This window comes from Neolamprologus multifasciatus, chromosome 23, assembly GCF_963576455.1.
Source record: "Neolamprologus multifasciatus chromosome 23, fNeoMul1.2, whole genome shotgun sequence".
Classification (NCBI taxonomy): domain Eukaryota; kingdom Metazoa; phylum Chordata; class Actinopteri; order Cichliformes; family Cichlidae; genus Neolamprologus; species Neolamprologus multifasciatus.
This window is the reverse complement of record NC_140460.1, coordinates 23,981,034-24,007,013: the sequence shown is the minus strand read 5'-3', so window position 1 is coordinate 24,007,013 and position 25,980 is coordinate 23,981,034. Positions and strand designations below refer to the sequence as shown.

At 40.9% G+C, this 25,980-nt stretch overlaps 1 protein-coding gene and 2 non-coding genes across 4 annotated transcripts in view; 2 read left to right on the top strand and 1 right to left on the bottom strand.

The window, feature by feature from the left end:
* The window catches only part of nhej1 (nonhomologous end-joining factor 1), a 33,098-nt gene extending 12,266 nt beyond the window's left edge, over positions 1-20,832 (bottom strand). The window contains exons 1-6 of one of the 2 annotated variants that reach the window (XM_085152240.1): positions 20,711-20,832; positions 19,714-19,831; positions 19,187-19,400; positions 18,814-19,035; positions 18,595-18,733; positions 16,540-16,598 (exon numbers count right to left, since the gene is read on the bottom strand). In XM_085152240.1, coding sequence (XP_085008366.1) covers positions 16,540-16,598; positions 18,595-18,733; positions 18,814-19,035; positions 19,187-19,375 — 609 coding nt within the window. In that variant the 5' untranslated portion in view covers positions 19,376-19,400; positions 19,714-19,831; positions 20,711-20,832. The remainder of the gene's footprint in view (positions 1-16,539; positions 16,599-18,594; positions 18,734-18,813; positions 19,036-19,186; positions 19,401-19,713; positions 19,832-20,710) is intronic. The other variant, XM_085152239.1, reaches the window with a different exon arrangement.
* Positions 20,833-22,809: 1,977 nt separating this feature from the next.
* Positions 22,810-22,883, top strand: trnaf-gaa (transfer RNA phenylalanine (anticodon GAA)). The gene has a single exon. It is a non-coding gene; the product is annotated as a tRNA-Phe (tRNA).
* A 1,505-nt stretch (positions 22,884-24,388) lies between these two features.
* Positions 24,389-24,462, top strand: trnaf-gaa (transfer RNA phenylalanine (anticodon GAA)). The gene has a single exon. It is a non-coding gene; the product is annotated as a tRNA-Phe (tRNA).
* The last annotated feature ends 1,518 nt before the right edge of the window (positions 24,463-25,980 follow it).

The following is a 25,980-nucleotide window of genomic DNA, read 5'->3' as shown; positions in this document are numbered from 1 at the left end:
AATTTAAGAGGCCTATTCCTCAAAACTTTAAATACAAAAAAGTTGCAAAAAATAGTTTACAAATTTATTTTGAGTGTCTTCGTAGTTTTATTTTTGAGATACAGCAATTTTTATATACTGCAGGAAAAACGAAAAACAATCCTATGATGCAAATTTACAAAGAAAACAGCATGTACATCAAAATAAACTATTTCCAGCAGTGCAATTCGAGTTCTAAGCATCCCAGAAACTATTCAGAAAAGTATAGAGTCAAACATACAAGTAAAAAACTACATTTTCCGCAAAAATGATGTCACCTCCGGTTTCGGGCAGGAAATGGCGGACATGCGATCATTTGCGCTGATGTCTTTTTCAATGTGGGAAGTGTTATGAACAGCTGATCGGATCGGCAAAGCGTGTTCTGGAATACTATGTTTTTGTTCCTGCAAGCGCTTTTTATGCAATTTTTGCAAAGCTATATGTGGAAGGAAACCGTGACCTAGGACAAGCTGATGGCATAAGATGTAAGTACAACTCCTCCGGTTTCATATGCAAAAAAAAAAAATTATTGCGCTAGCTTACGTGGTTCCGGTTCTACAGGGATCTAAAAATAGTTATGCAAATCGGAGCGTGCCCGCTCCAACCGGCTTTAAAGGGTTAAGGGCAATAACAACTTCTTAAGCGTTAGGCCCAATATGACGACATAGCGAGAAGTCAACAAGTAAAGCGCCATCTGAGCCTTTCAGCAGTCGTGTCAATTGTGAATGTCAGTCAAAACGTTTCACAAACCTCAAAAGCTTCTGACCTTTTGATATTTTGGTTCTCCCGCTGTTGATATGTTGAAATAAAAACACAGAACAACATAGAAATGAAACAAATAGATGATAAATGGACTGGTTCTTAGAAAGCGTGTTTCCATTCTGCTTGAGCACTCACAGCACTTTATACTACATGCCTCATTCACCCATTCATATGCCTTTTCTACTTAAGTGCTTTCTATCTAACATTCACACACATTCACAGTCAGATGAATGCATTGGAGAGCACCTTGGGGCTAGTATCTTGCCCAAAACCTACTGGTAAAAAAAAATAAATAAATGCATCGTACAGCTTTACATAAATCCCAGGGTCTTGTCTGCTCTGACATTATCCACACCTTCACTTCATTTACCTTTTACCTCTGCACGTCCTCAGTGACCGCTCACTGTCGTCACGCCTCCCCTTAGGCTGATGTTAAAAGTTAACACAAAGCTAAACACTCACACTGATTTGTCAGCTGGGAAACGCAATGGGATTCCTCATAAGAGCTCATGCAAACTTTCCATCAAGATTTTCCTGAAGACTCATGAATGCATGCATATGGCTCTTGAATAAAAGCGTAGTATTTATGTTGATGGAATTTAATCTCTCTTTTCTGTATATTTTCGGATGTTTACACTCATCGACTGGACTTCCCCCCCCCCTTTTCAGTTAACAACTTGTATGTTCAATAGTTTTAAAGCACAATCTTATCAGATTTTGCCAGATATTTTTTTTTTTTATGGTTTTCAAGTATAAATATCTGTATGGCTCTCCAAAATCCTCAGAGAGCAACTTTTTCTCTCCACCATCAGCAGAGTCCAATGATAGGGCGTACACTTGCTCGCAGATGCACAAACACAGCTGCAAGCAAATATTAGACATTTTTCCAAGTCTGCCTGCAAAGCCGATGCATTAACCCTTTAAAACCGGTCGGAGCAGGCACGCACCGTTTTGCTCAACTATTTTTAAATCCCGGTAACACTGCAACCACGTAAGCTAGCGCAGTAAATTTTTTTGCATATGAAACTGGAGGAGTTGTACTTACATCTTATGCCATCAGCTTGTCCTAGGTCACGGTTTCCTTCCACATATAGCTTTGCAAAAACTGCATAAAAACCACTTGCAGCAACAAAAACATAATATTCCAGAACACGCTTTGCCGATCCGATCAGCTGTTCATAACACTTCCTACCTTGGAATAGACAGCAGCGCGAACTATTGCATGTCCGCCATAACCTGCCCGAAACCGGAAGTGACGTCATTTTTGCGGAAATGTCATCATCATTACCATCAGGGCCTTATGAGCCTATACTGGTGTTTTTAAAAGTTATGTTTGACTTTATGACTTTCTGTGTCGTTTCTGGGATGCTTAGAACTCAAATTGCACTGCTGGAAATAGTTTATTTTGATGCATATGCTGTTTTGTTTTTTTTTTGCAAATTTTCATTATAATATTTATTTTCATTTTTCCTGTAATATATAAAAATTGGTGTATATCAAAAATAAAACTATGAAGACACTCAAAATAAATTTCCTGTGGTGGGAAACTATTTTGTGCAACTTTTTTGTATTTACAGTTTTGAGGGATAAGCCTCTTAAATTTCTCTAACTAGAAATATATGTTAAAAAAACAAAAATGATTTTCAATTTTTTTTGTAGTTTATTGCACTTTTTTGCAATTTATGTAATTACTATGCACTTAATGCAGACATATTATTACAATTTAGGCTGTAATGGATGTATTGATGTATAGCAACTTGAAATGCTCCCAAAAATGGCACTACAGCATGTAAAAATATAATATAAGCTCTGGCGGTCTTGGTTCTATGGTAGGTCTTAAAGGGTTAAAGTGCATGTCTCGGTAGATGAATTTGCCGGCTCATGTATTTTATACCTCCGATTGTCAGAGGTCGCTTAAAACCCGAGCGGACCCGTGAATTCTCTATCAGTCAAGTTTTGTTTCAGTGTTTTGGAGTGAATTAGTCGAGCTCACACCAGAGAAAAGCTGATAAACTGAACCATAAACTCTTTTTCTTGATGAAAGCTCCTCAATTTAGAGCCGTTTCAGGTCCAGCTTGATGCCTTGCATGCTTACTCCACGCTGCTCTAAATGGGCTTATGAACTGCAGGAGTCAGCTGTCGCAAACTGCACCCAATGTGTTCACATGCCAATAAACTCTACTGCTGCTGCCGCTGCCGATCCTGCCGCCGTGTTTTGTGCCCCTGCTCTCATGTTGCTTGCAGGCTCGTGATGTCTTTGCGGGATGCCGCTCTCGGCCCGTCCAGGCTGGGACACAGCCTGCAGCTGAAGAGGGAGGAAGCAGCCAGGCCACAGAGGGCCTAATTACAGACCCAGATCAGGGACAACCCTGTGGAAACTGTGCGCAACTGACAGAAGACACAGGAGGATCTACTGTACGTACATGGTTTTGTTATGCAGTCTTTTGCTCCTTACGTAAAGAGGACAAACTGCGGCTGTAGATAATGATTATTTTCATTACATGATTAATAATGTAGTCTGTGTCGAAAAATAGCAGCATCACAAGTTCCCAGTGCCCAAGAGATGTTTCCACAAGGTATTCAGTTTGCAGTGATACAAGCCAGAAACAAGCAGCAATTCCTCACATGTGAGGAGCTAAAGGCGGAGGTATTTTCTTCAGTGGCTGCTAATAGCTATGAGAATTTCAACTTCAATTACAACCTCATCAGTTCTTCCATAAATGCTACTTTCAAGGTATATGGGCTAATTGCCTTCAGCTTGACAGAAACCTGAAGCAAAGAAAGTTTTCTGTTTGATTGTAGGGCCATTACCTTACAATATGAGGCTCCTTGAGGCAACTGTTGTTGTGATTTGGTGTTTAATAAATATAATTGAATTGAATTGACGTTCCAGCCATGTATTCCAACCCTAACCATAACCTTATTCCTAACCTTAACCACCACTTTAATGACGTGAAATAGTGTTTTCCAAAGCGATTTGAGAAAAATGAACGTACATGTGTTGACTGATTCCAAACAATTCTCATATTTCCTAATTTTTCCGATCTCGTCATTTAGGAACGTGCTGGGTGCCTGGAAGCGTAACATGTTGGCGATTTGTCACCTAGCGTAAAATATTACTCCTCGGGAGTGAGAACATGTTGAATGGAAAGTGCTCGAGTCAAAGGCACCCAATTTCTTTAGGTTCATGAAGATGTTTCACCTCTTATGTGAAAGGCTTCTAGAGTTTTAAAAGCTGGTGGGGAGTGCCAGGCTTATATAAACTCTAGTGGGGTCGTCACCTTTGATGTGGTTCAAGCCACTTCCCAGCCTACCATCTCAAGAGTAAGGTCACAAGTGCTGAGGTGGCAATGGTGGTTAAATCTCCCAAGAAGCCAGTTTTTGTATGTGGGTATTGCTAGGTCTGATATGCACCAGGATGACTTTCTACCACATCAAGGAGGATGATGATGATGTTCTGTTCTTCACTGGTTCATGTCTAAAGGTCTTCACTGACTTAATGAAAGTCCAGTTTATGTTTTAAGTGCAACAAATGACTAGAGGTGGGACTAGTATTATATTGTCAAGTGTCTCACCTGACATTATAATACTATCACAATATTTCACTCCTGATACTATGTTATTGGAATTTTTTGCATTCTGCGACATGCTGAGTTTTTACAATAACAGATGTTGTGATTTATCACCTTTCTTCAACTGCAAATTACATCCTCGAAGTTAAACTTTGTCCATATCCGCTTTATCCAATAAGATAACGTTATCTCCCTTCAGTTATTTTTTTTGATGCAAAAAGAGATTGTCAAGCAGAACAACACGTTCACTAAAAACCTGCCATAAATGTTGCCATAAGACAGAGTCAGTCTCCTATCAGTCTGTTATCAGACCGATATCAAACTGATAAGTAAATGGGGTCAAGCTGGCAATTGCATGCAATCCATTTCTGATAATACAATAATTATCGGGGATCATCAAATATTACATATGTGTTGCTGTCTACATAGACAGAAATTCACATTTAACTATCACATTTGCACTCAGCCACCTTCCTGTTCTATAGAAATATAACTAAAATGCAACCAGTCGGCAGCCAGCTAAACGGAGTCTTGTCGAGTTTCTTATTAACAAAAACTCATTCAGACTTAAGACAACATCTTGGCAGTCTCTTTGCATTTGCATTGCATAAATTAGACAGCAACTACTTGCAAGCCTTCAGCGCAATCTGTCAGAGTGATTGCAGTCAGTCCAAGTCAGACTGCAACTGTTTGCAGAAAGGTTGCTTCCTATCAGGTGAGATGAGCCCTCTTGTTTGTAGTATTCCCAGAATTCATTTAATAAAATATCAATATTTGGTGTCCCTGTATTGATACAATATTACAATATAGAATATTGCGGTACTATGCTGTATCAATTTTTACCCCCTACCTCTAAAGTGTATGTGTGTAACGCCGATCTACACATCCTGAGAGAATGGTTACTGTCACATTTTCTTGTACAAAAACTTGCGAAGCACCCGTAATGTTATTGATAAAATGACTCCGCTGACACAAGTTACTGTCTGCGAAGGTTCTCAGTCATCCAGGTCATCGCAGTCTAAGGAGCTTGGAAAGAAAAGCATCTGGACTCCTTTAAGTTTCTTGAAGTATTTTCACCTCTCATCCTAGAAGCTTCTTCAGTCCTAAGAGCAACTGGTGGAGGGTCCCAGATTTTTAAGCCCTATTGAGAGTGTCCCTAAGAGGGTCGTGAAAGATAGATGACTAATTTCAGTCCTCTATGTCCACTGTGAATGATCATCTTTGAAAAGAGGGCGGGGCTTTAAGACACCAACTGTCTGCCATCTATAATCGAGTTTTGTGATCCCTTCCCAGACACCTTAACGCCCGCTTAAATCTTGGGTCATTTGATCTTAGTAAGTCACATGATAGGGTGGGGCAAGGTCTCACAATGTGTTCACCCGAAACTTTGGCTGATGGTGACCCACGCCCGTTTTCACACCTTGGCTCGTGTGATTAGGCAGAGGATCCATAGGGGGTCCACAGCCCTCGTAAGGACACTCCCAATAGGGCTAAAAAACATCCGTGACTCTCCATGAATTGCTCTTAGAACTGAAGAAGCTCTCACCCCCGGCGTCGTTGCCCACCTCTCAATTTTAAATACACGTAGACATTGAGGGCTAGCAGGAGGGACTATGCGCTTACCTGCTGCTCTCTGGCAGGTAGCTCCATGCCCTCCTGGGTTTTAAATGCACCTTAGAACACACATACATCAACACTACAATGAGCGGGTGGAGGGAGGTTAGGAGTCTTCTCTCACCCTCGTTCTCTGCTTCCTGCTGGAGCAGGGGGGCTAGGAGGAGGAGTTGGCCGTCCGACTGGGATCCGGAATGTGGGGCCTCCCTGCTGCTGCGGAGTCGGGGCGGTCTGCTTCTCCCCACCGCAGGGAAAAGGGTAACACAACCTGGGTCTGGGTGCAGTTCCCCCCTCCAGGGGCAAGGGTACCTAGACCCGGTTCGTAGAGTACGCTTGGGGAGTGTGATTGTGTGTACAGCGTCTCTTTATGTCTGTCTCCACGTTGGTTGAGTGTGGAGTAAGTGCATATGAGAGCATGAGGGTGGGAATGGATGTTTGTATCTGTGTGTGCCTGTATGTCTGTGTCTATATGTCAGGTTGGGTATCAGATGCCACCTCTCTGAGGACAGCTCAGGCCCTCCAAGGTTTGGAGGCCTATCTCCCCCCACCACTTCCCCTGCCGGGGGCGGACTCCCTCAGACATCGGTGCGTTGGTGGTTCTTTGTGTCCGGGGGTGGGCGTCCGGGTACACACCGGCTCACTCCTTGGCGGCTGCTTATCGGGGCCTGGAGCCTGGGGCTCGCTTGGGCCACCTCGGAGGTGGGGTGCCCCCGGCCTCTCGGCCTGGGGCTCGGTCACTCAGGCACAGCTGGCTGCCGGCGGAGCTCACGGGCACGTCACTGCAGCCCCCCCTGGCTTCTGCTCCGTGGCTGCTGGGTGACCCCTCATCTGGGACTCTCCTCAGCTCTTTCTGGGACAGTGGCGCGGCTGCCCCTCTGTTGGTCTTCCTTGGTCTCTTGTGTTCTGGGGGCCTCTGGATGTCTGGAGTTTTGATCTCCTCCATACCTGCTTCATGCCCTGGAGGACGGGGCAGTGGCCCCCCACACCCTCTAGCAGATCATTACATGAGGGAACCTTTTAAGAAAACAAGCGCGTCCATGCTCACAGGTGTACACACGGGTGATCACACACACAAACTACACCCTTTTTGGCTCCTACCTCAATGCACACTGTGCTGTCGATCTTACGTGCTGCACAATAATGTTTAATATTTAGTAGTTACTGTCATATTCCCATATATCATTGTGATGTGGTTTATTGTATTACTCTCGTTTTCTTCTGCTTGTTTTCTTTTTTCTTTCTCAACAGGTGATCCAGGTGATCGATATATGTATTTATTTTTTTATTTATTTATTTTTTTTCTTCTGCTTATTCTGTTGGTTTTTGTTTTTTGCCCTTCTCCCCCGTCCCTCTTCTCAACTGTCTTTCTTTCCCTCTTTCTTTCTCCCTTTTCTTTCCCCCAGTCAAATCTGTCCCGTATTCAGCAAGTGAAAATAAAATAAAAAATAAAGAATAAAGGGTGAATCAAATGGACCATTACGGCAAAGCTGGGATGGTCAATTTGGTAAAGAAAAACCGTTGGGCATCTTTCTTCGCCTTTAGACAATAATTCTGATGGCAAAAGAGCCAAACGGGACAGGCAAAAAAAAAAAAAAAAAAAAAAAAAAAAAAAAGAAGAAGCTCTCATGAGAGGTGAAACATCTTCAAGAAGCTTTTCTTTTCAAGCTCCTTAGACACAAGTTACTCTGTTAAAATAAATAAATGCAACTTTGTCCACAGTCCAAAAAAAACAACAAAATAAATGAACTAATTATGCAACAAAGACCAGAGAATCAGGAGAAGATGTCCAGTGAACATCTAGCCATTAATAGTTATTTAAAGTCTGCTTCACAAACAGACACTAAGCCAGACAGTTTTACATTACGGACATTGAAATATGTTCTCATTTTGACAGTTTTCAGATATTTCAATAATTTAAATACTCCGAGTGTTCGAAATAAGTATTTGAGATATTTCACCTTTCCTAATCAGATTTAGTTTGAAACAGAAGCATACATGTAACGATGAATCTGATGACTTTACCGGTGGGAATTCCAGGATATATTATGATATATATATATATTTTTTTTTTTACATTTTATTTTTCCTTCTCTATCCATCCACAAGGTTTGTTGCAGAGACACCATTCAAGCAACAACTGGGTTACCAGCAGGGTGAATGCCATTATTGCCCATTCTAGCCCTCCCTATTCCATATGCCATATTTGATGTGCATTCTGACTGGCTGACTGTGATTTCTGACTCTCACTGAGTGAAACAGCTAGTAAAGAATGCCAGCAAATATGAGCTAACTACTTGTCGAATGGTAGTAAAACTTTAAAAAGTGTGACACAAACCAGGAATGGAGACCTCTGAAAGTAAAAGTTGCTCCTTTTGAAACTTGTCGGCTGCAGTGCTGAGGAACAGCTTTTACTTGGTGAAGGTGAAGCTTCTCCATTTTTGGTCTGCAGCACACTTTTCACATTTTCACTACAGCTCTGAGACCAGCTGGACAGTGTTTGTAGACAAGTCTGCCACTTCCATGCAAACTATGACTGCACCAATATGCTAGCAACCAAAGCAAGCACGAGGAGGTTTATGCCAACGGTTTGCAGAATACATATTTTTCCATAGCAACAGGTGGTTGCCAGGGGCCTACTGACTGGTCTGTAGGCCTGTGTTTTTGTGGCTTTAGTAGTCATTTTCCCTGTTGCTGCCCTCAACCTCCAATCACAACAGGTCAGGGAATACTAATTTTTCCCTCATGACTGGTGGTTGCAGACCAGTCTGTAGGCCTGTGTTACTTAACTAAAATGTTGGTGTTAAAATGATAAAAGCATACTGAAATATATTATTCACCCAAAATTCATCCGTAATTTTACTGAAACATAGAAAATTTGTTTTAAAAGAAGTAACAGGCAAGCAGGCAACAATCATTTTCGTATGGAAATGACTAAAAGCCTCAGTAAATGACATCATATTATTTTTCTCTGTAAAATTTTCTGATAAATGTAAACAAAACCATTTAAAAAAAAATTGTAAAAATAAAGACACTATTCAGTCATTTTAGTTGCTACAATAGCTCGGTCACTTGATGAGTAACCAAGCAAAAACACTGGAAACAACTGAATATCGAGTCTTTAGATATCACCAAGAATATCAGGTTGAATACGGTGACCAAGAAGCTAAATATTCTCCATCACTTTGCTGCTGAAGAGTGTAAATGCTGCCTCTTTCTAGCCTCGCCTACTTACCACGTAGGCCCTGAATTCCTCAGGTCCATGACACAAAGTGCCGCACACCGCTGTTTATGAGCACAACGGTCAATGATTTACAGAGGAGAGACTTAAAGAGAGAAAAACCTTTCTCACCTTCCTCAAATCCTTCTTTCCTCCTGCTCCTACAATAACGGTCTTGTTTTCTCAGCCTCACATATGAAATTATAGAGTCCAGTGTGCCTCCACAGCAAAGAGAAAACTGATACAGATGTTAAAACACACGGCTGCTTCTTCTAGATCTTCAGTTAAGATACATGTTGGATTATTTAGAGTCCTGGTGCTGTATTATAAACTGTTAATCACTCAAGGCAGACTTTATCATGTCTTACATTTTTTTTTATTGAAAGGCTTTTTGTATATAATTTAAAGTACCTCGTGTGTTTTTGACTTTTCCTTCGCCGCCCCCCCCCCCCCTCCTTTGTTTTCCAGTTTGATATGCTAACACAAAATTACCCTAAAACTGTGAAGCCATTTCCACACCAGCATGTTAAATGTAGTTTAACTACATTTCCACCTCACTGATATTTAAGGACCTTTTAAATGGATATTGGATGTTTTAGTAGTAAAACTCAGGGCTTGTGCTTTAGTGTGGACCAATCCTGACTAATTCCTGACTTAAGGAAGAGCATTAAAATTCAGCGACTTGTAACAACAACAACAGGTGAACGACAGGTTAACAATCAATGTTGTTATGAAGCAAGTTTGGGTTTTTTTTTCTCGTATGTTTACAACAGTTTTTGATTTAAACTGTGGTTCATTGTACTTGCACTTGATTCATTTCTGTTGCCATGGCTTCCAATAACACTCCTGGTCATATTTGTTTTTTTTAAAGCTCCCTTATTCTCTTTTATGCTCCTTTTTACCCCAGGTTTTGCCTGCAGATATCACTCAGGGCTTAAATTCCTCAGCCTCCTTATCTGCATTTTTATCTGAATTTAAAAATATTTAATCCATATTAGAATTTACTGTTGACAACAATAAACATAAAGAAGTTAAAGTCAGATTAAATGAGAGACAAGTCGTGTTTTCCAACCATGAAAGCAGTTTTCATTTATGTATTTTACTTGATTTATGCATTTCAGAAACTGTGCTTAAGTTTAAGGAGCTTTCGGCTTTGTCCTTTACTTTTCCCTCATTTGCAGACAGCAAACTGATCAATATCTGCAGCTTCTCCTTGTTCTCAAAGTCATATTCAGCTGCTGAAAGTCAAAGTGTGTATTTTGGAATCGGTCAGGCTCTGTGGTCAGTGGATGCAAAAATTAAGTTTCCTGCCCTGCTCTTAACTTAGAGACTCTGGTTGAAGCACACAGATATTAGGATTCAACTCCTCCTGTTAAACCAGCCGCACAGGGCTTCACGTGGAGCACGATGTAGCATTTAAGGATAATTTCCTCAGCAATTTGAACACACAACCCAATACAGAGCTTTTACTGGAGATGGAAAGCTGCACTGTAAAGAAGAAAGAAATAGTTTCTGATTCATTGTTTGTAAGCAGTTTCAAGCAAACCCAACTTAAACCTGACCAGGAAAACCTTCAATTTAAGCCAGAAAAGCTGGAAATTTGGAGTAAGGAATGCCAAATTTGGAAGCCACAACATTTTGGCTCAATTATGTGAGTCTGTGCAGCTCAAGTGAGGTGTTTTGGTCAGAAGTGGCCACTAATTGTCAGTGGAGCTGTGAAGCTGCCGTCTCATGAAACAGGAAGCGGGCATCATTCCCAAACAGTGACAATTCAGTTTAGAGTCAACAGCTGTGACGCTGCTGCTGGTGCTGCGAGCACAGTGCCGAAAACTGCAGAGCATGCGTCACCATGACACACACATGCATGTAAAAGATAATAAACAGGGCCTGTGACACATTCACACACACACACACACACACACACACACACACACACACACACACACACACACACACACACACACACACACACACACACACACACACACACACACACACACACACACACACACACACACACACACACACACACACACACACACACACACACACACACACACACACACACACACACACACACACACACGAGCCAACAATTGACTCTGAAAACCAAAACCATGCGTCACAAAATGCTTTGTGTGACACTCCCCTCTGCCAGGTCATCAGATAACTTCAGCTTAACCAAAAATTAAAAACATAAGAAAAAAAGGCACAGAGTAGAAAGTCACAGATAAGGGAACAAAATTAAAAGGTTCAAAGAGAATACTGCTGCCATCTGACTCACAATAACTTTGTACTTCCATCGCCGTGTGGATCCCGAGGCACATGAGGTCCCTCATCGTGACCCTTACCTAACGTTAACTTGAACCCCAAGATATTAGGAACCTTCAAAAAAAAGTCAATCCAAATCTAAAGACCAGCCAAGAAAACTTTCCAACTTTATGTCACCCAAAGAAAAAAAGAAAAAAGAAGAAATGAACAAGAAAGAAAAGCTCTCACTCTTGTTTTCATTTTACATTAAAATTAATTCATGTCACAAAACATCCTCACTTTAATTTATACAGGAGTCATGGCTTTGTGAAAAGAGGTTGCTTTACCAAACAAATCCTTCATTTCACAAAAAGGGCTTCATTTTGTTATTGTGATTTATTACTATTACTGAAGGCTGCATTACAACCTGCTAGCTGCAAATAATCATGGGCAGTTCTGAAAGAAGACAGAAAGGAAACATATTACTGATACAGAAATAGTTTTCTATACGAGATCACTGCAAAAAGTGCAGCCTTACCTAATGCCCACCCTACTGTTACTCATTTTATATTAAGATTTAAAAATCTTTCAGAACTGCCTGACTTTTTTAAACTACTTTTTAAAAGGGTTTTTCAATTTACAATAGGTCCTCACTTTATAAACAACAGTCCTATGTTTACAAAAACAAAAAAAGGGAAAACCAAACATAATTTTATGAAAAATAGTCCTCAATTTCTAAATAAAATATGGTCCTAGCGTTACACAAAAGTGTTTATTTGATAAACAGAGTATTTTGCAAAAATCACACCTTACACAAAAAAAGTCCTCAACAAGGATACCTCTCAATTTTGAAAAAGTTATAATTTTACAAAAATTATCCCTATTTTTCAAAACTCAAGAAAAAAAAAAAGACTTTTTAAATAACGGCACTTTTTACATAAAGTGTGCACTTTATAGAAAAGCGTTCTCACTTTATTAAAACATTCACGCTTAACCTCATAGTAAACAATGGCCTTTATTTTACAAAAAGAAATGTCCAAAACTCCCCAGTTTTAAAACGGGGCTTCTCACTTTACAAAAAGAAAAAAGTCCTAATCTTATAAAACATGTATTTTAAAAAAAAAAAAAAAAAAAAAAAAAAAAAGGGGGGGGGGGTTACAAAAAACAAAACACAGCTACACTTTTAAAAACACAACAGGTAACAGAGGGCAGCAGAAAAAATATCCTGACGCTGTAAAACTGGTCCTCACAGATGCACAAGCGCAGACACACACCGCTCAAATTTAGGTCCTAAAGGGAAGCTGATGTGATCCTAAAAGGATTTGAACACTTTTTTTTTTTCATCCTCTGGCTCCATGACCAGCTTTAGCCTGTGCCCAAGTTAATTCCCAGTGTGTGTGTGTGTGTGTGTGTGTGTGTGTGTGTGTGTGTGTGTGTGTGTGTGTGTGTGTGTGTGTGTGTGTGTGTGTGTGTGTGTGTGTGTGTGTGTGTGTGTGTGTACATCAGTGGGAAGCACAGACTAATTCCACCCATGTAAATGTTGACCTGAGCTGGGTGGGGTGTTTGTGTGGTGACCGAGTGGGGAGGGGCTTTGCATGGAAAGCTGCAGTAGAAAATAAAAGCTACAGTTCCTGTCATCATCGTCTCCCTCTCACTGTCCCTCTGCCCTTTACTCCCCTTAATGTGGGAAACCAGAGGCCACAAATGGTACACGCACACACACATGCACACACACACACACACGTGGAAGCGGTAAAGGAGAGGGTGATGAGGCGGATGATTTCTGAAGATATTGGTCTGTGCCGCTCTGTGTTGGCACTGTGCACGTAAATAACTGTGTAAATGTCAAAGAAGTTCAAGTTCAAGGAAGAAAAGCTGAAGCTGAAACTGAAGCCGGGTTGTTTTGTTGTTTTTTTTTTTTTAAAACAGCAACAGGGCACAAATACAGACTGTGTGTTGTACCTGCAGCTCTGATCCGTCTGTGACATTTTTGGAAACGGGCTCATTCATTATCTGGCAGAGAGCTACAGAAGATTGCTGACGCCATGACGTCAGGAGAGTAAAAAAGAAACGAAATATAAGTATGATGGGCTGCCGTGGACGTTCTCATGGTGATAGAGATGCCGACACAAACACAACACAGGGATGGCACATTCACAGACATGCACACGTACAGGTATGCAGAAGCCTGACCCTGATAGATAAATACTACACACACATGCTAAACACACACACACAAATAGCAGTCTATCCATCGCGTGTGTGATTCTCTGCTTGACGCATCGCGGCAACATTTTTCCCAGACACATTTTATTTCAGTTTGGACTTTGGTCTGAGGGCGGCCTGGTCGCAGCCCGGTGTAATTTGCCATGAGAGAAGAAGACTTTGATCTACTGCAGCACTTTTCTTCTTCTTCTGTGGTTTCTGACTGTCCACTTCACCCAGCCTGGCTCAACACTGATTGCCCAGAAAAAAATATTTTAAAAAAAGCAGAAAATAGAGCTTCCACTGTGACCCTGATGTAACTTTCCATGAGTCATAATCGTACCTGACCTGGAGCTTTTCCACCGAATGAAACTGTGATTCTTTCCTGGTTTGTCCTTTTACACAAACAGCATCAACAAATAGGCTGCTTCCCTCCCCGAAAACCACCTGATGACACACAAGCAAGCCCTGCAGCATCTTCCCCGCACGCTCACCTGAGACGGGAAATTTCCCTGAGAGCTATAAAAACCCCACAACGTACAAGAAGGCATCTTTTAACACCTCTGGAGACAGTAGATCTTATTCACAGATAGACCGCGCGTATGAACGTTCGACCAAATCTGTGACTCATCTGTATTTTCTTACCACAGTTTGTTTGAACAAATGTAAAAACTTCCACAGACCATGCATACGCACAAGGAATGAAGGTCCAAAAAAATAGAATTAAATAAATAAATACATACATAGAAGAAGTTTAAGTAAAAGGTAAAATGCACAAAATACTGCCTGAAAAGCTGCAAGCGGAAGTTTTAATTTAATATACTTAGACTTTCTTCGGAAGATGTTCTAAAAGGTAACAAAGTGGAGATGTTTGGCCACAACGCACAAGACCAAACACAGCATATCAGTACTGGGGTGATGATTTGGGCACCTTGCAGTCATTGAGTTGACCATAAATTCCTCTGTATACCAAAGTATTTTAGAGTCAAATGTGAGGACATCTGGGTCATGAAACAGGACAATGATCTGAACCACAGTGTCAAATCTACAACAAAATGACTGAACATAAGAGAATCAAGGTGCTGACATGATCCAGTCAAAGTCCGGACCTCAACCTGACTGAAAAGCTGTGTTGGGACCTTAAAAGAGCAGTGCATGAACCTCAATGAACTCAAGCAACGCTATAAAGAAGAGTAGGTCAAAATCTCTCCACTACAAGCTTCTGAATCATGGTGTACTTACTTAAGATACACCAGCTAACATTAGCCCAGAGAGAGAAAAAAAAAAGTCCACTTATCGCTAAAGTCATCCAAGGACATCTCCTTGCACACCGCAGTCAGCCCATAAAACACTGATAATCCAGCTAATGGACATTGATTGGTCTTAAGGATTTACAACGGGACACATGGATTTCGATGGTGCTCGTTTTCAGATGATAAGTAGGCATCAGATATTAAGTTAAGGTGCAACAGAAACGTCCGTGTGCATAAGAAGCAGTTAGTTGTAATGGCCAACAACACTGCTGCTACTGTAAATCAAATCAGAGGATGCAGTGAAGTGAGTCATGATGCTGCAACATCCTTTTTACCACGACTGAAACCTGTAAAAACCCACATGTGAAACTATTCTTTGTAGGTACCTCTGTAAATATGACCAAGTCCACTGCAAACTTTAGTGGTGATCCAACATCAAGTAAACACAGGGCTGATTTTTTCAAATACTTTTAACCTATAAAATCACTTTATGTAGAGGAGAACAGCGGGTCATGTCTTATGAGATGAATCATCAGTGATTTGCAAATTCTGAACACATTTTAATGCGTCTGTATCAATCATATAACAATATATAGATATTCTGATCGACTCTAGTTCCCGTGAAGGAAGAAAGGACAGACAGACACTTTTTTGTTGTTGTTTTTTGGTTGGATAATTGACAAACAATGAACTGGAATAATACATTCATTCAGCTATTTTCGTTTTTGTCTGAGTACTGCTCTGTTTGTAACACAGAAGACATTTAAATGTCTGAGACATCCAAAGGTTGAAACATTTGGATCCAAAAAAAAGTAACAAAACCAGCTGTATGCCACCTAATGGTTCAGTCTGTCCCTTAAAATTAAATATTTATTGATTTCCTTTCTTCCTTTTTACCACATACAGTATGACTAGTGTATTTGAAGGTGGACAAATGTCAAGGCAGCAGGGATGTGGGTATCAAAACTCAAATGGAAACTGTGTGAAAAACACACTGAAGTGTTAACATAATAAAAATATAAAAATAACCAGTCCTATCCGTCCTGAAAAATTCAACAGGTGCATCTGAAAACCCCGACCACACACACAGAGTGGAGGTCAGGGGTCAGCAAAGTAAGAGATGAGAAATTCCACACCTGAATACAGTGTACACACGCACACACGCACGGAAACTTAACCTCACCTCATCCTGATTGGCAGGAAGTGGCACACAGCGATTATTGAGCACGTCACACGGCTCAAGTTCCAGCAACCGCAGTGGTTTATCACAAGGAAGCTCACCACAGCAGGTTAATGACGAGGAACGGAGCTCAAACTATAGGCTGTGTGTGTGTGTGTGTGTGTGTGTGTCTGTCCCATATGAAAAAGATATATATAAATCTTATAAAGTTTGCATCTGTCTTGTGTGAAACTTGTATGAAAAGCATACAAGAGTGAAAACAGATATAAGATCCCTTGAAAAATTATATAAATGAAACTTGTATGTTTTGGATATTTACTAAAACAATATATGAAAGTAATGAGAAAGTGGCCACTTTCATGAGTAAATCATATGAGTTTTTACGATTTCTTTTCCATATGTGTGTGTGTGTGTGTGTGTGTGTGTGTGTGTGTGTGTGTGTGTGTGTGTGTGTGTGTGTCCTCTCACCTTTGCAATGAAGTCTTCTCTGTGGGTGTGCTCCTCAAAAACATCTGTCTGCAGCCGTTCTGGGTTCAAAAAGACACATCTGGATTATAATCATGATATCATGACACTCCAGTGATCAGACTGAGGGGTCACAAAAGCAGTTAAAGCACTGCTAAACAGCAACCTATGGGGAGGTACCAAAAACTGCATTTCCGCTAATGTCCACTACAGGATGTAGCCCCTGAATTGTATCTCAATTCAGGGGCTGCATCCTTCGGCTCACGTACACCGTGAAGGCCGGATCCTCCGAAAACTGAGAAGGCCGGAAGTGCGAGGCTGTGAAATGGGACGGTCTAGCCTTCAGATTTGCATCACCAGCTGTCTCAATGGAGTTTAATAAACTCAGCTGTCTACTCCTTGCTCTGTAAAATATAACAGGACATTGGAGTAAATTTTCTACCATCTCACACTTCTGTTTAATCAGTTTTCTGTTTGGTGTTTATTCAGCTGTGTGAAAACTATAACTTATCTCAGCCAAACTGATTTACTTAGGAACCAATAAAAATAACATACAATAACTTTTTGAAGGTATCTAGGTGACTTATGTATCATGTTTAAGCTGAGTAGCCAAAGAGCGGACAGAGTTTGAAAACTGCAAAAATACATTTTGTTCTCTATGAACAGTTTTCCAGTTCATGATAGCTGTGCAAAGGTGATTTTGTTTTTTCATAACTCAGATGATTAAATTATATTAAGGTTCAAAGTTGTGGAGGCTGATTGTGATCATCAGCGTTTGTGTTGCCGGTCCCTTGTAGAGTAGATTAACGCATTTATCTGACAACTGGTGTAAGGTACAGACTGAGCTTATCATGGTGAACTAAAGCTAAAATAAATCTAAAACTGAATTTAAAAAAAAAAAAAAAAAACATTAAATTTAACTAAAAACAAAAACTAGACTTCAGAAAACACAAAACTGCACTGTACACCAAATTTAAATATGAATTAATGTGCCTTTGTTTTAAGACCTGTCCATAGCAGATCTTAAAATGAGATAAATACAAGCTCTGATGGACGACAACACACAAACCATCACACTAACTCATTCTTTATTCAGTAGAAAAAACTAACAAAATGCAGACACAGTGAATAAAAAAGGCATAATTTAGTTTAAGACCTAATCGGTCTCTTACATCATTACGGAGGAATTTTGCTCAACTCTTATTTACAGCGGCCCCCACCTCAGCACTGGACCATTCTGTTACAGATTTGCTGCTGTGCTGTGGATCATTGTCCTGTTAAATGACCCAGTTGGAGCAAAGTTTTAGCTGCCGGACAGATGGCCTAACACCTGACTCCAAAATACTTTGGTATACAGAGGAGATGGTTGAAGCTGCCCAGGTCCTTCGGCTGCAAAACAAGCCCAAATCATGACCCCCTCCTCCACCGTGCCAACAGTACCGTCTGAGATGGAGCTCTTGGGTTTTGTTTTGTTTTTTACACTTTCACTGAGCATTGCACAGTCTTACCTTGGAGGGAATGTTTTCCACTTGTGGATTATCTTTTTCTTGCTGTTCCTTACTGTTCCTGCTATTGCTGAAGTCTTTCCAACTCTGAATCGTGTTAACACACACCTGAACTTCTTCTTTAGAGGTGCTCACACTCGCTAATGAGCAATGAATCAAATGAATCAAATGAATCAAATGAATCAAATGAATGAACTGCAGTGGACACCTTTCATTCTTTTTTAACATTCTGTTTCACTTCAGCTCTTGGGCCATCACAGTACAAGTGAGGCCCACACACTGGCTGTACCCCATAATTTGGACACTGCCCCCATCTGCGTATTTAGTTTGTCCACACACTGTTTCTGCATTTTGCTTAGATGTTGTTAGATTAATTACAGCGTAGCTTGCTAACCAATATGTTTGCTACCGACTTCAACACACCAGCCCAAAAACCAGTGGGTAATGTGATGGTGGATTCCTCCAGCTTTCACCAGGTGCATATCACAGTCCCATTACGACAGACCAGGAAGTGCTGCTGGAAATGCTGTGACCTTACAAACAGCCTCTGTACCTCTGCTGAGCGTGGCTCCATTCTCTCTGTAGTCCTGGATCTCAGTGTCCTTCCTCACCAGCAGACCTCCCAGCTGCTCCACCCGTCGCTGCAGCAGGCGGCTCATCGTCAGCAGGGGGCGCACCAGCTGAATGCACACCTGAAGAAACACAAAACAGTCAGACAGCCCGGCCGCCACGATTAGGGTTTAAAAAAGAAATCTGAAAGGCAAGGACGTACCAAAGCTACTGGGGCAGGGGTGCAGTGAAACTCCCAGTAGAAAGGGAGCCCTGCCAGCTCGCTCTTCAGCCTCATGTTGATGCTACCGTCCTCCTGTCTCGTCAGAGAGATCTGAACCTCGTTTTCAGTCTGGCTGCCGACTCCCGCCAGGCAGGGCTTAACCACCTCACAAAGGTGAGTGAAGAAGGCTTTGCCTGGGGCTCGCAAACGCCTGTTAAGCTCCTGATGATGGAGAACAAGAATGTATTCATCAAACGCGGGTTTTTGCTCATCTGGCATTTAAGAACAGTAAGATTTCCTTTTCCATTTAAAGATTTCCTGCTAAGTAAATTCCACAAGGCCTCGCAGGTTATCTGTTCACATTTGTGCATACCTGTGCTCTGCTCTGGATGTCTGCTGTGTCCATCCTCTCCTCCCACACACAGTGCATGTCAGTGAGCAGGATATGGTACGCCGTCTCACCGAAACAGCTCTTGGCCAGGAGCTGGCACCCACTGATGCTCACGGGAAGCCAGGGACGCCGGAGGAGGATGTCCTCAGCAGGAGCTCCACTTCCCTCCATCAGGGAAAACAGGACGAAAGAGCTACTTAAAGGCAGGGTGGAGATGTTGTATTATCATTATTATTATTAGCATTATTGTTATTATTATTATTAATATTATTAGTATTCCAACTCTTACAGCAGAATGTTGCTTTGATATTATAAAAAGGGTTGCACTAAAAACAGTAATTAAAACAACAGCAAAGTATTTTCTTTCACAATAAAAGCACCTATTATCACAGGACTCGTAGCCATATTTGTCGGTCAAAGCAAGCAGGAGCTGCTGTTTCTGAAAGTGAATGCCAGTGAACACATGGTCTAATTTCATTTTATATCAAAAATGTTTTCTAATCACTCACCTCCGAGGAATGCGCCCCCAAAAGCCTGGGCTGAGCTCTGCTGAAGCCGCGTTTTATAGACGCAGAGCCGGCCGCATAATCACCGCACTGCAGGAGGTTCAGACCGCAGTGGCAGCTCCTGTTTTCGGGGAAGGAAGTCGAGTGTTTCTCGTCAGTAAGTCATTAGAAACACACTACACAACACAGAGGTTGACTCAGGATCATTTAGAAAACTCAAAAACACCAAATCAGTCACTTTATGACACCAGTTTACACCAAAAGGACGGTGGACGCACATGCCAGCGGTTTTCTCGGTTGTGTCGTCCAAACTCCGTTCAAAAAATTAGGAATTTAAAATCTCACTGCTCCTTATCACATACAGGTAGGAGTCATCGTGTTATTTTAGAGCATACACACATGAGTAGCAGCTACTCTTTAACTCGGCAACCATCTGGCCTCTATAATAATTAACATAGCATTTCCAGAGACTTAAACATGCAGCGATCATTGTTAGGATTCAAAGACGCAGCATGAAGAAATATATAAAAATAAAGACACTGAACGCGAGTGTTAAAAAGAAATGTGTGTTGCTAGGTGTATTCATAAAATAAAAGGGATTATAGACGTGGTTTTTCTCACCCTTTTGAGCTTATAACCTAGTAGCAAATAACCAGAAAACCAAACTATATTTAAAAATCTAACATTTTTGAGGTTTCAACGTTTCTCATAAAATATAATGAATATTTAGTTTATAACAAACTTCAGTTTACATCGATAGTTCAAATTTTTTAACTCGGCAACAATCTACACGATACTAGAAACAAATTTACTACAAAATGTTTCACTTTTAGCTCTGAATTGCCAGACTTCAAGGTTTGGTACTCAAGGTTTAAGTTGAGCTAATTTTTTGTGTCTCTACAGTTGTAAACGCGCTAAAGTGGAGTTCGGTTATTATTCTAACCCGACAGCTCCTAACACACACATAGAGACACTGAGAAAAACGGTACTTTAAACGTACTAAAGCTTGCAACAACACACACTGCTGCTCCTCAGTCGATTCCTGTTGACAGTTGAGAATTCCTACACCGACGACAAACAGCGGCGCTTTTAAAAGGTTCCGCCCGTCTTGAAATAAATAAATAAATAAAACTCAGCCTTTTAAAATTTACGAGTATTTTTTTTTATTTCATGCACCCGTTTAACACTTAATGTACTTCATAACAGTGAAATTTAAATGTTTCGTATTAGCTTTTATCAAGTTTTATATTTTTGATTTTTTTAATGTGCATATTTTTGAAATTCCTTTTTCTGTAAGAAAAAAAAACAATGAAACAAGTGGCTGATTAGACATCAGTCCCGAACTGCGTTCCTCATTTAAAATCGGCCATTAATGTGTAATGGTAGATTGGCTTCTGGTCCTTCCCTCATTTACCGACACATAAGACTAGAATTTCTCTGTAGCAAACACATAACCAACCACGAAGGGACTCAAACCCTCAATCTTCTGATCCAAAGTCAGACGCCTTATCCAAAGGATATTTATGTTGGTTTTGCGTCTTTAGTAGTCTCAGTTGATTGGAGGTCCAGAATAGATCCACTAGTCTTTGCTCAGTGAAATCCTGGAAAACAAAAACTGTTGTTTGACCACTCTTCTTGCAGGTTGGTTAGCTCAGGTGGGTAGAGCATGGTGCTGAAACAGCTATGGTCATGGGTTCAAGCCCCATACTAGCCACTAAAGTGCATGAGTGAGCTCAGGTATGTAGTAGCTGAGTTCACTTGAGCACATTTCTTATTACCAATTGGACTTCATTAACAAGAAATAGCAAAAAAAGAAGTCAGAAATACTCCACATGAGTGCTTTTATACCTAACATGGGCTTTCCTAAAAACAATAACAGCAGTGTCAGGTGACAAGGAATATAAATGTCTGCTTCCACCTCTATCTGCACAGCTCATCAGCTGAACTCTACAGCTGGCTTCAGATCAGACGATTCGGGCCACGAGTCAGATAACTAGAATATGGTGCTGATGACACACAAGGTTATGGGTTCAATCGCCATACCGGCTGTTTATGCACCCATTAAACACTTAATGTACTTCATAACAGTGAAATTTAAATGTTTCGTATTAGCTCTTATCAAGTTTTATATTTTTGATTTTTTTAATGTGCATATTTTTGAAATTCCTTTTTCTGTAAGAAAAAAAAACAATGAAACAAGTGGCTGATTAGACATCAGTCCCGAACTGCGTTCCTCATTTAAAATTGGCCATTAATGTGTAATGGTAGATTGGCTTCTGGTCCTTCCCTCATATACCGACACATAAGACTAGAATTTCTCTGTAGCAAACACATAACCAACCACGAAGGGACTCAAACCCTCAATCTTCTGATCCGAAGTCAGACGCCTTATCTATTAGGCCACATGGTCTTCGATAACCTAGCCTGGACAGAGGCCGGATGACGTCAGCTGGAAGTCCTGGTGAAGTACCACCCTTATGACCAACATTAAAGTACAGTAGTATAGGCCTATTTAACACCATATACAGTTTACACAAGACAATTTTATTTCTTATATGAATGTTATTTATTTTAACTGCCATATTGCTAATAAGAACAACTGTACTGCATTAAAACATTCACAGAAGGTTGGATATCCAGTCTTTAAGTGATGATGTATGAACCCTGCTTCCGGGTCCAAACTACTCTGCTTTTATTAAGGCTGTTGTGTTTTATCATGTTTAATGCTTTGTGTCTTGTTCTATTTAATCTGAACAAGCCCCTTAAAAAAGGCAGTGATCACTGTGGGCCTCTCTCGGTTTATATTACCACTATTCATCAGCAGCACGTTTTATAGCTCAGTTTTTAAAACCTTACGATGTAGCTACAGCCCTTCTGCTACAGCTCTTGAGGTTGTGACTCCTGTCTAAATCAGTCGGCGCAGCATGTCCAACAAATGTGACGTGAAACTGTGAATGAAAACAAAACTAAGGCTTTAAAGGATATTTATGTTGGTTTTGCATCTTTAGTAGTCTCAGTTGATTGGAGGTCCAGATCCACTAGTCTTTGTTCAGTGAAATCCTGGAAAACAAAAACTGTTGTTTGACCACTCTTCTTGCAGGTTGGTTAGCTCAGGTGGGTAGAGCATGGTGCTGAAACAGCCACGGTCATGGGTTCAAGCCCCATACTGGCCACTAAAGTGCATGAGTGAGCTCAGGTATGTAGTAGCTGAGTTCACTTAAGCGCATTTCTTATTACCAATTGGGCTTCATTAACAAGAAATAGAAAAAAAGAAGTCAGAAATACTCCACATGAGTGCTTTTATACCTAACATGGGCTGTATCCCAATTCAGGGTCTGCAGCCTCAACGATCCTCAAGGGCCGCATACTTAAAGACCGCTAAGGCCGGAAGTGCGAGGCTTGTGAAATGGAACGGTCTAGCCTCCGTTGCGCTTCCCAGGTTGCCTAGCAACCATGATACTAACAGCTGGAAACGTTTCATACAGCTTTGTTTGACAGAAATGAAGGAGAAAATCTTTTGTTCATTTGTTTGTTTGTTTCTACATGAGCTTTGATCATTCTCTGTAAGATTAAGGTCAGCTATTGAACGGCGTATATTTTAAAGTAAAGGCTTTAAAACCAAGTTAGTACAAACATCACTAATGTCACATAACTTTGCCGACATGTGGCCAACAGTAATGTTTTAATGTTCTTCGCTATTAAACATTTGCACATAAATAAGTGACATGATATTCAGTACTTACTTAAAGTTTACTCTTCGGGCGCCCCTCATACGCTGTTTTTTTCGGCAAAATTATCCACACCCACCAACCGCGCTATGCATTCTGGGATATGTTGGGCCACGAAGTCTACACCGCCACGTCCTTAAAATTCAGGGAAATTAAGGACGCATTTGAGGGACGCATTTCGAGCAGCCTTCGAATTGGGACAGCCTTTGTCACGTCGCGGTGACGTAATCGGCCTTAAAATGCGGCCTTTAAGGCTGCAGACCCTGAATTGGGATATAGCCAGTGGCTTTCCTAAAAACAATAACAGCAGTGTCAGGTGACAAGGAATATAAATGTCTGCTTCCACCTCTATCTGCACAGCTCATCAGCTGAACTCTACAGCTGGCTTCAGATCAGACGATTCAGGCCACGAGTCAGATAACTAGAATATGGTGCTGATAACACACAAGGTTATGGGTTCAATCGCCATACCCGCTGTTTATGCACCCGTTAAACACTTAATGTACTTCATAACAGTGAAATTTAAATGTTTCGTATTAGCTTTTATCAAGTTTTATATTTTTGATTTTTTTAATGTGCGTATTTTTGAAATTCCTTTTTCTGTAAGAAAAAAAAACAATGAAACAAAAGGCAGATTAGACATCAGTCCCGAACTGCGTTCCTCATTTAAAATTGGCCATTAATGTGTAATGGTAGATTGGCTTCTGGTCCTTCCCTCATTTACCGACACATAAGACTAGAATTTCTCTGTAGCAAACACATAACCAACCACGAAGGGACTCAAACCCTCAATCTTCTGATCCGAAGTCAGACGCCTTATCCAAAGGATATTTATGTTGGTTTTGCGTCTTTAGTAGTCTCAGTTGATTGGAGGTCCAGAATAGATCCACTAGTCTTTGCTCAGTGAAATCCTGGAAAACAAAAACTGTTGTTTGACCACTCTTCTTGCAGGTTGGTTAGCTCAGGTGGGTAGAGCATGGTGCTGAAACAGCCAAGGTCATGGGTTCAAGCCCCATACTGGCCACTAAAGTGCATGAGTGAGCTCAGGTATGTAGTAGCTGAGTTCACTTGAGCACATTTCTTATTACCAATTGGGCTTCATTAACAATAAATAGCAAAAAAGAAGTCAGAAATACTCCACATGAGTGCTTTTATACCTAACATGGGCTTTCCTAAAAACAATAACAGCAGTGTCAGGTGGCAAGGAATATAAATGTCTGCTTCCACCTCTATCTGCACAGCTCATCAGCTGAACTCTACAGCTGGCTTCAGATCAGACGATTCGGGCCACGAGTCAGATAACTAGAATATGGTGCTGATAACACACAAGGTTATGGGTTCAATCGCCATACCCGCTGTTTAAGCGTTTCCTGGGTAACAAACAAGTTTCATAATCCCATTCTTAAAAGAGTCATTTATATAGCTTTTTAGGGGCAGGGATAGCTCAGTAGGTAGAGTGGTGGCCCCATGATCGGAAGGTCAGGGGTTTGATTCCCCTGAACAGCTACCCTGAGGTACCCCTGAGCAAGGTGCCATCCCTACACACTGCTCCCCGTGCGCCCAATGGCTGCCCACTGCTTCACTGAGTGAATGGGTTAAATGCAGAGAGGAATTTCCCCACAGGGATCAATAAAGTACACTTTCTTTCTAATAAATTATCTTATAGTTAAAAAAAATGCAGTTCTGTGCAAAAAGCCACCCCTCATTTATCTGCACTTTCATTCCAAAAATGGAAGCCAGACTGTCTTCCATTTTTTGCTTAACAGTGATCTATTGATTACTAAAGAATTTGTTATAAAATGCACCTAACTCAAGGGAGGAACCAGTGTTGTGTTTACACATGTGAAAACAAAAACTGGGGGGGGGGGGGGACTGAAAAAAACATGAAGTAATGATTTTGAGTGAAAAGCAGCTAAAATAGTTAAAACAAAGTTTTATTCATTCAAGTGATCAATCATTAAGAAAAATGTGCTTTATATTAACTGAATGCATATTAAAACATGTGAGAAACATTTACTCTCCCACAAACACATCGGCGCTGACAGGGAGAGGTCACGTCCAGCTTGCATGTCCACTGCTGTCACAGACACGGAATACTTTAAAAACCCAGTTAAAGTTTGTGCTGTCACCAGGCTGTCCGTGATGGTGAGTAAGAGACGGGAATCTAAATGTGCATGTAGCTTCACTCGGCTAGCAGAGTGGTCACATTAAAGTGAGCAACACGTGAAAGTTTTCAGCCATGTGGATTTTTTTTTAATACTTTGTCATTTCATTCATTCAGCACAGCTGTCCAGCTCTTTCAAATGCAGATAAAAATAACATGTTTTTCCCAGTGTGAAGCTCACTTTCTTTAACCACAGTACCGGAAATGACTTCAGGTTCCCATTTGTGTCACATGATATATAAACGAAAACAAAAAAACGGACTCTAATGATATTTATATCTGGATGTGGATCTTGTCAAGTGCCTAAATGCACTGAGCTGCTGCTATGTGATTGGTTGATTATACAGTTATGTGAACATGTTGATGGTTTTGTTTTTT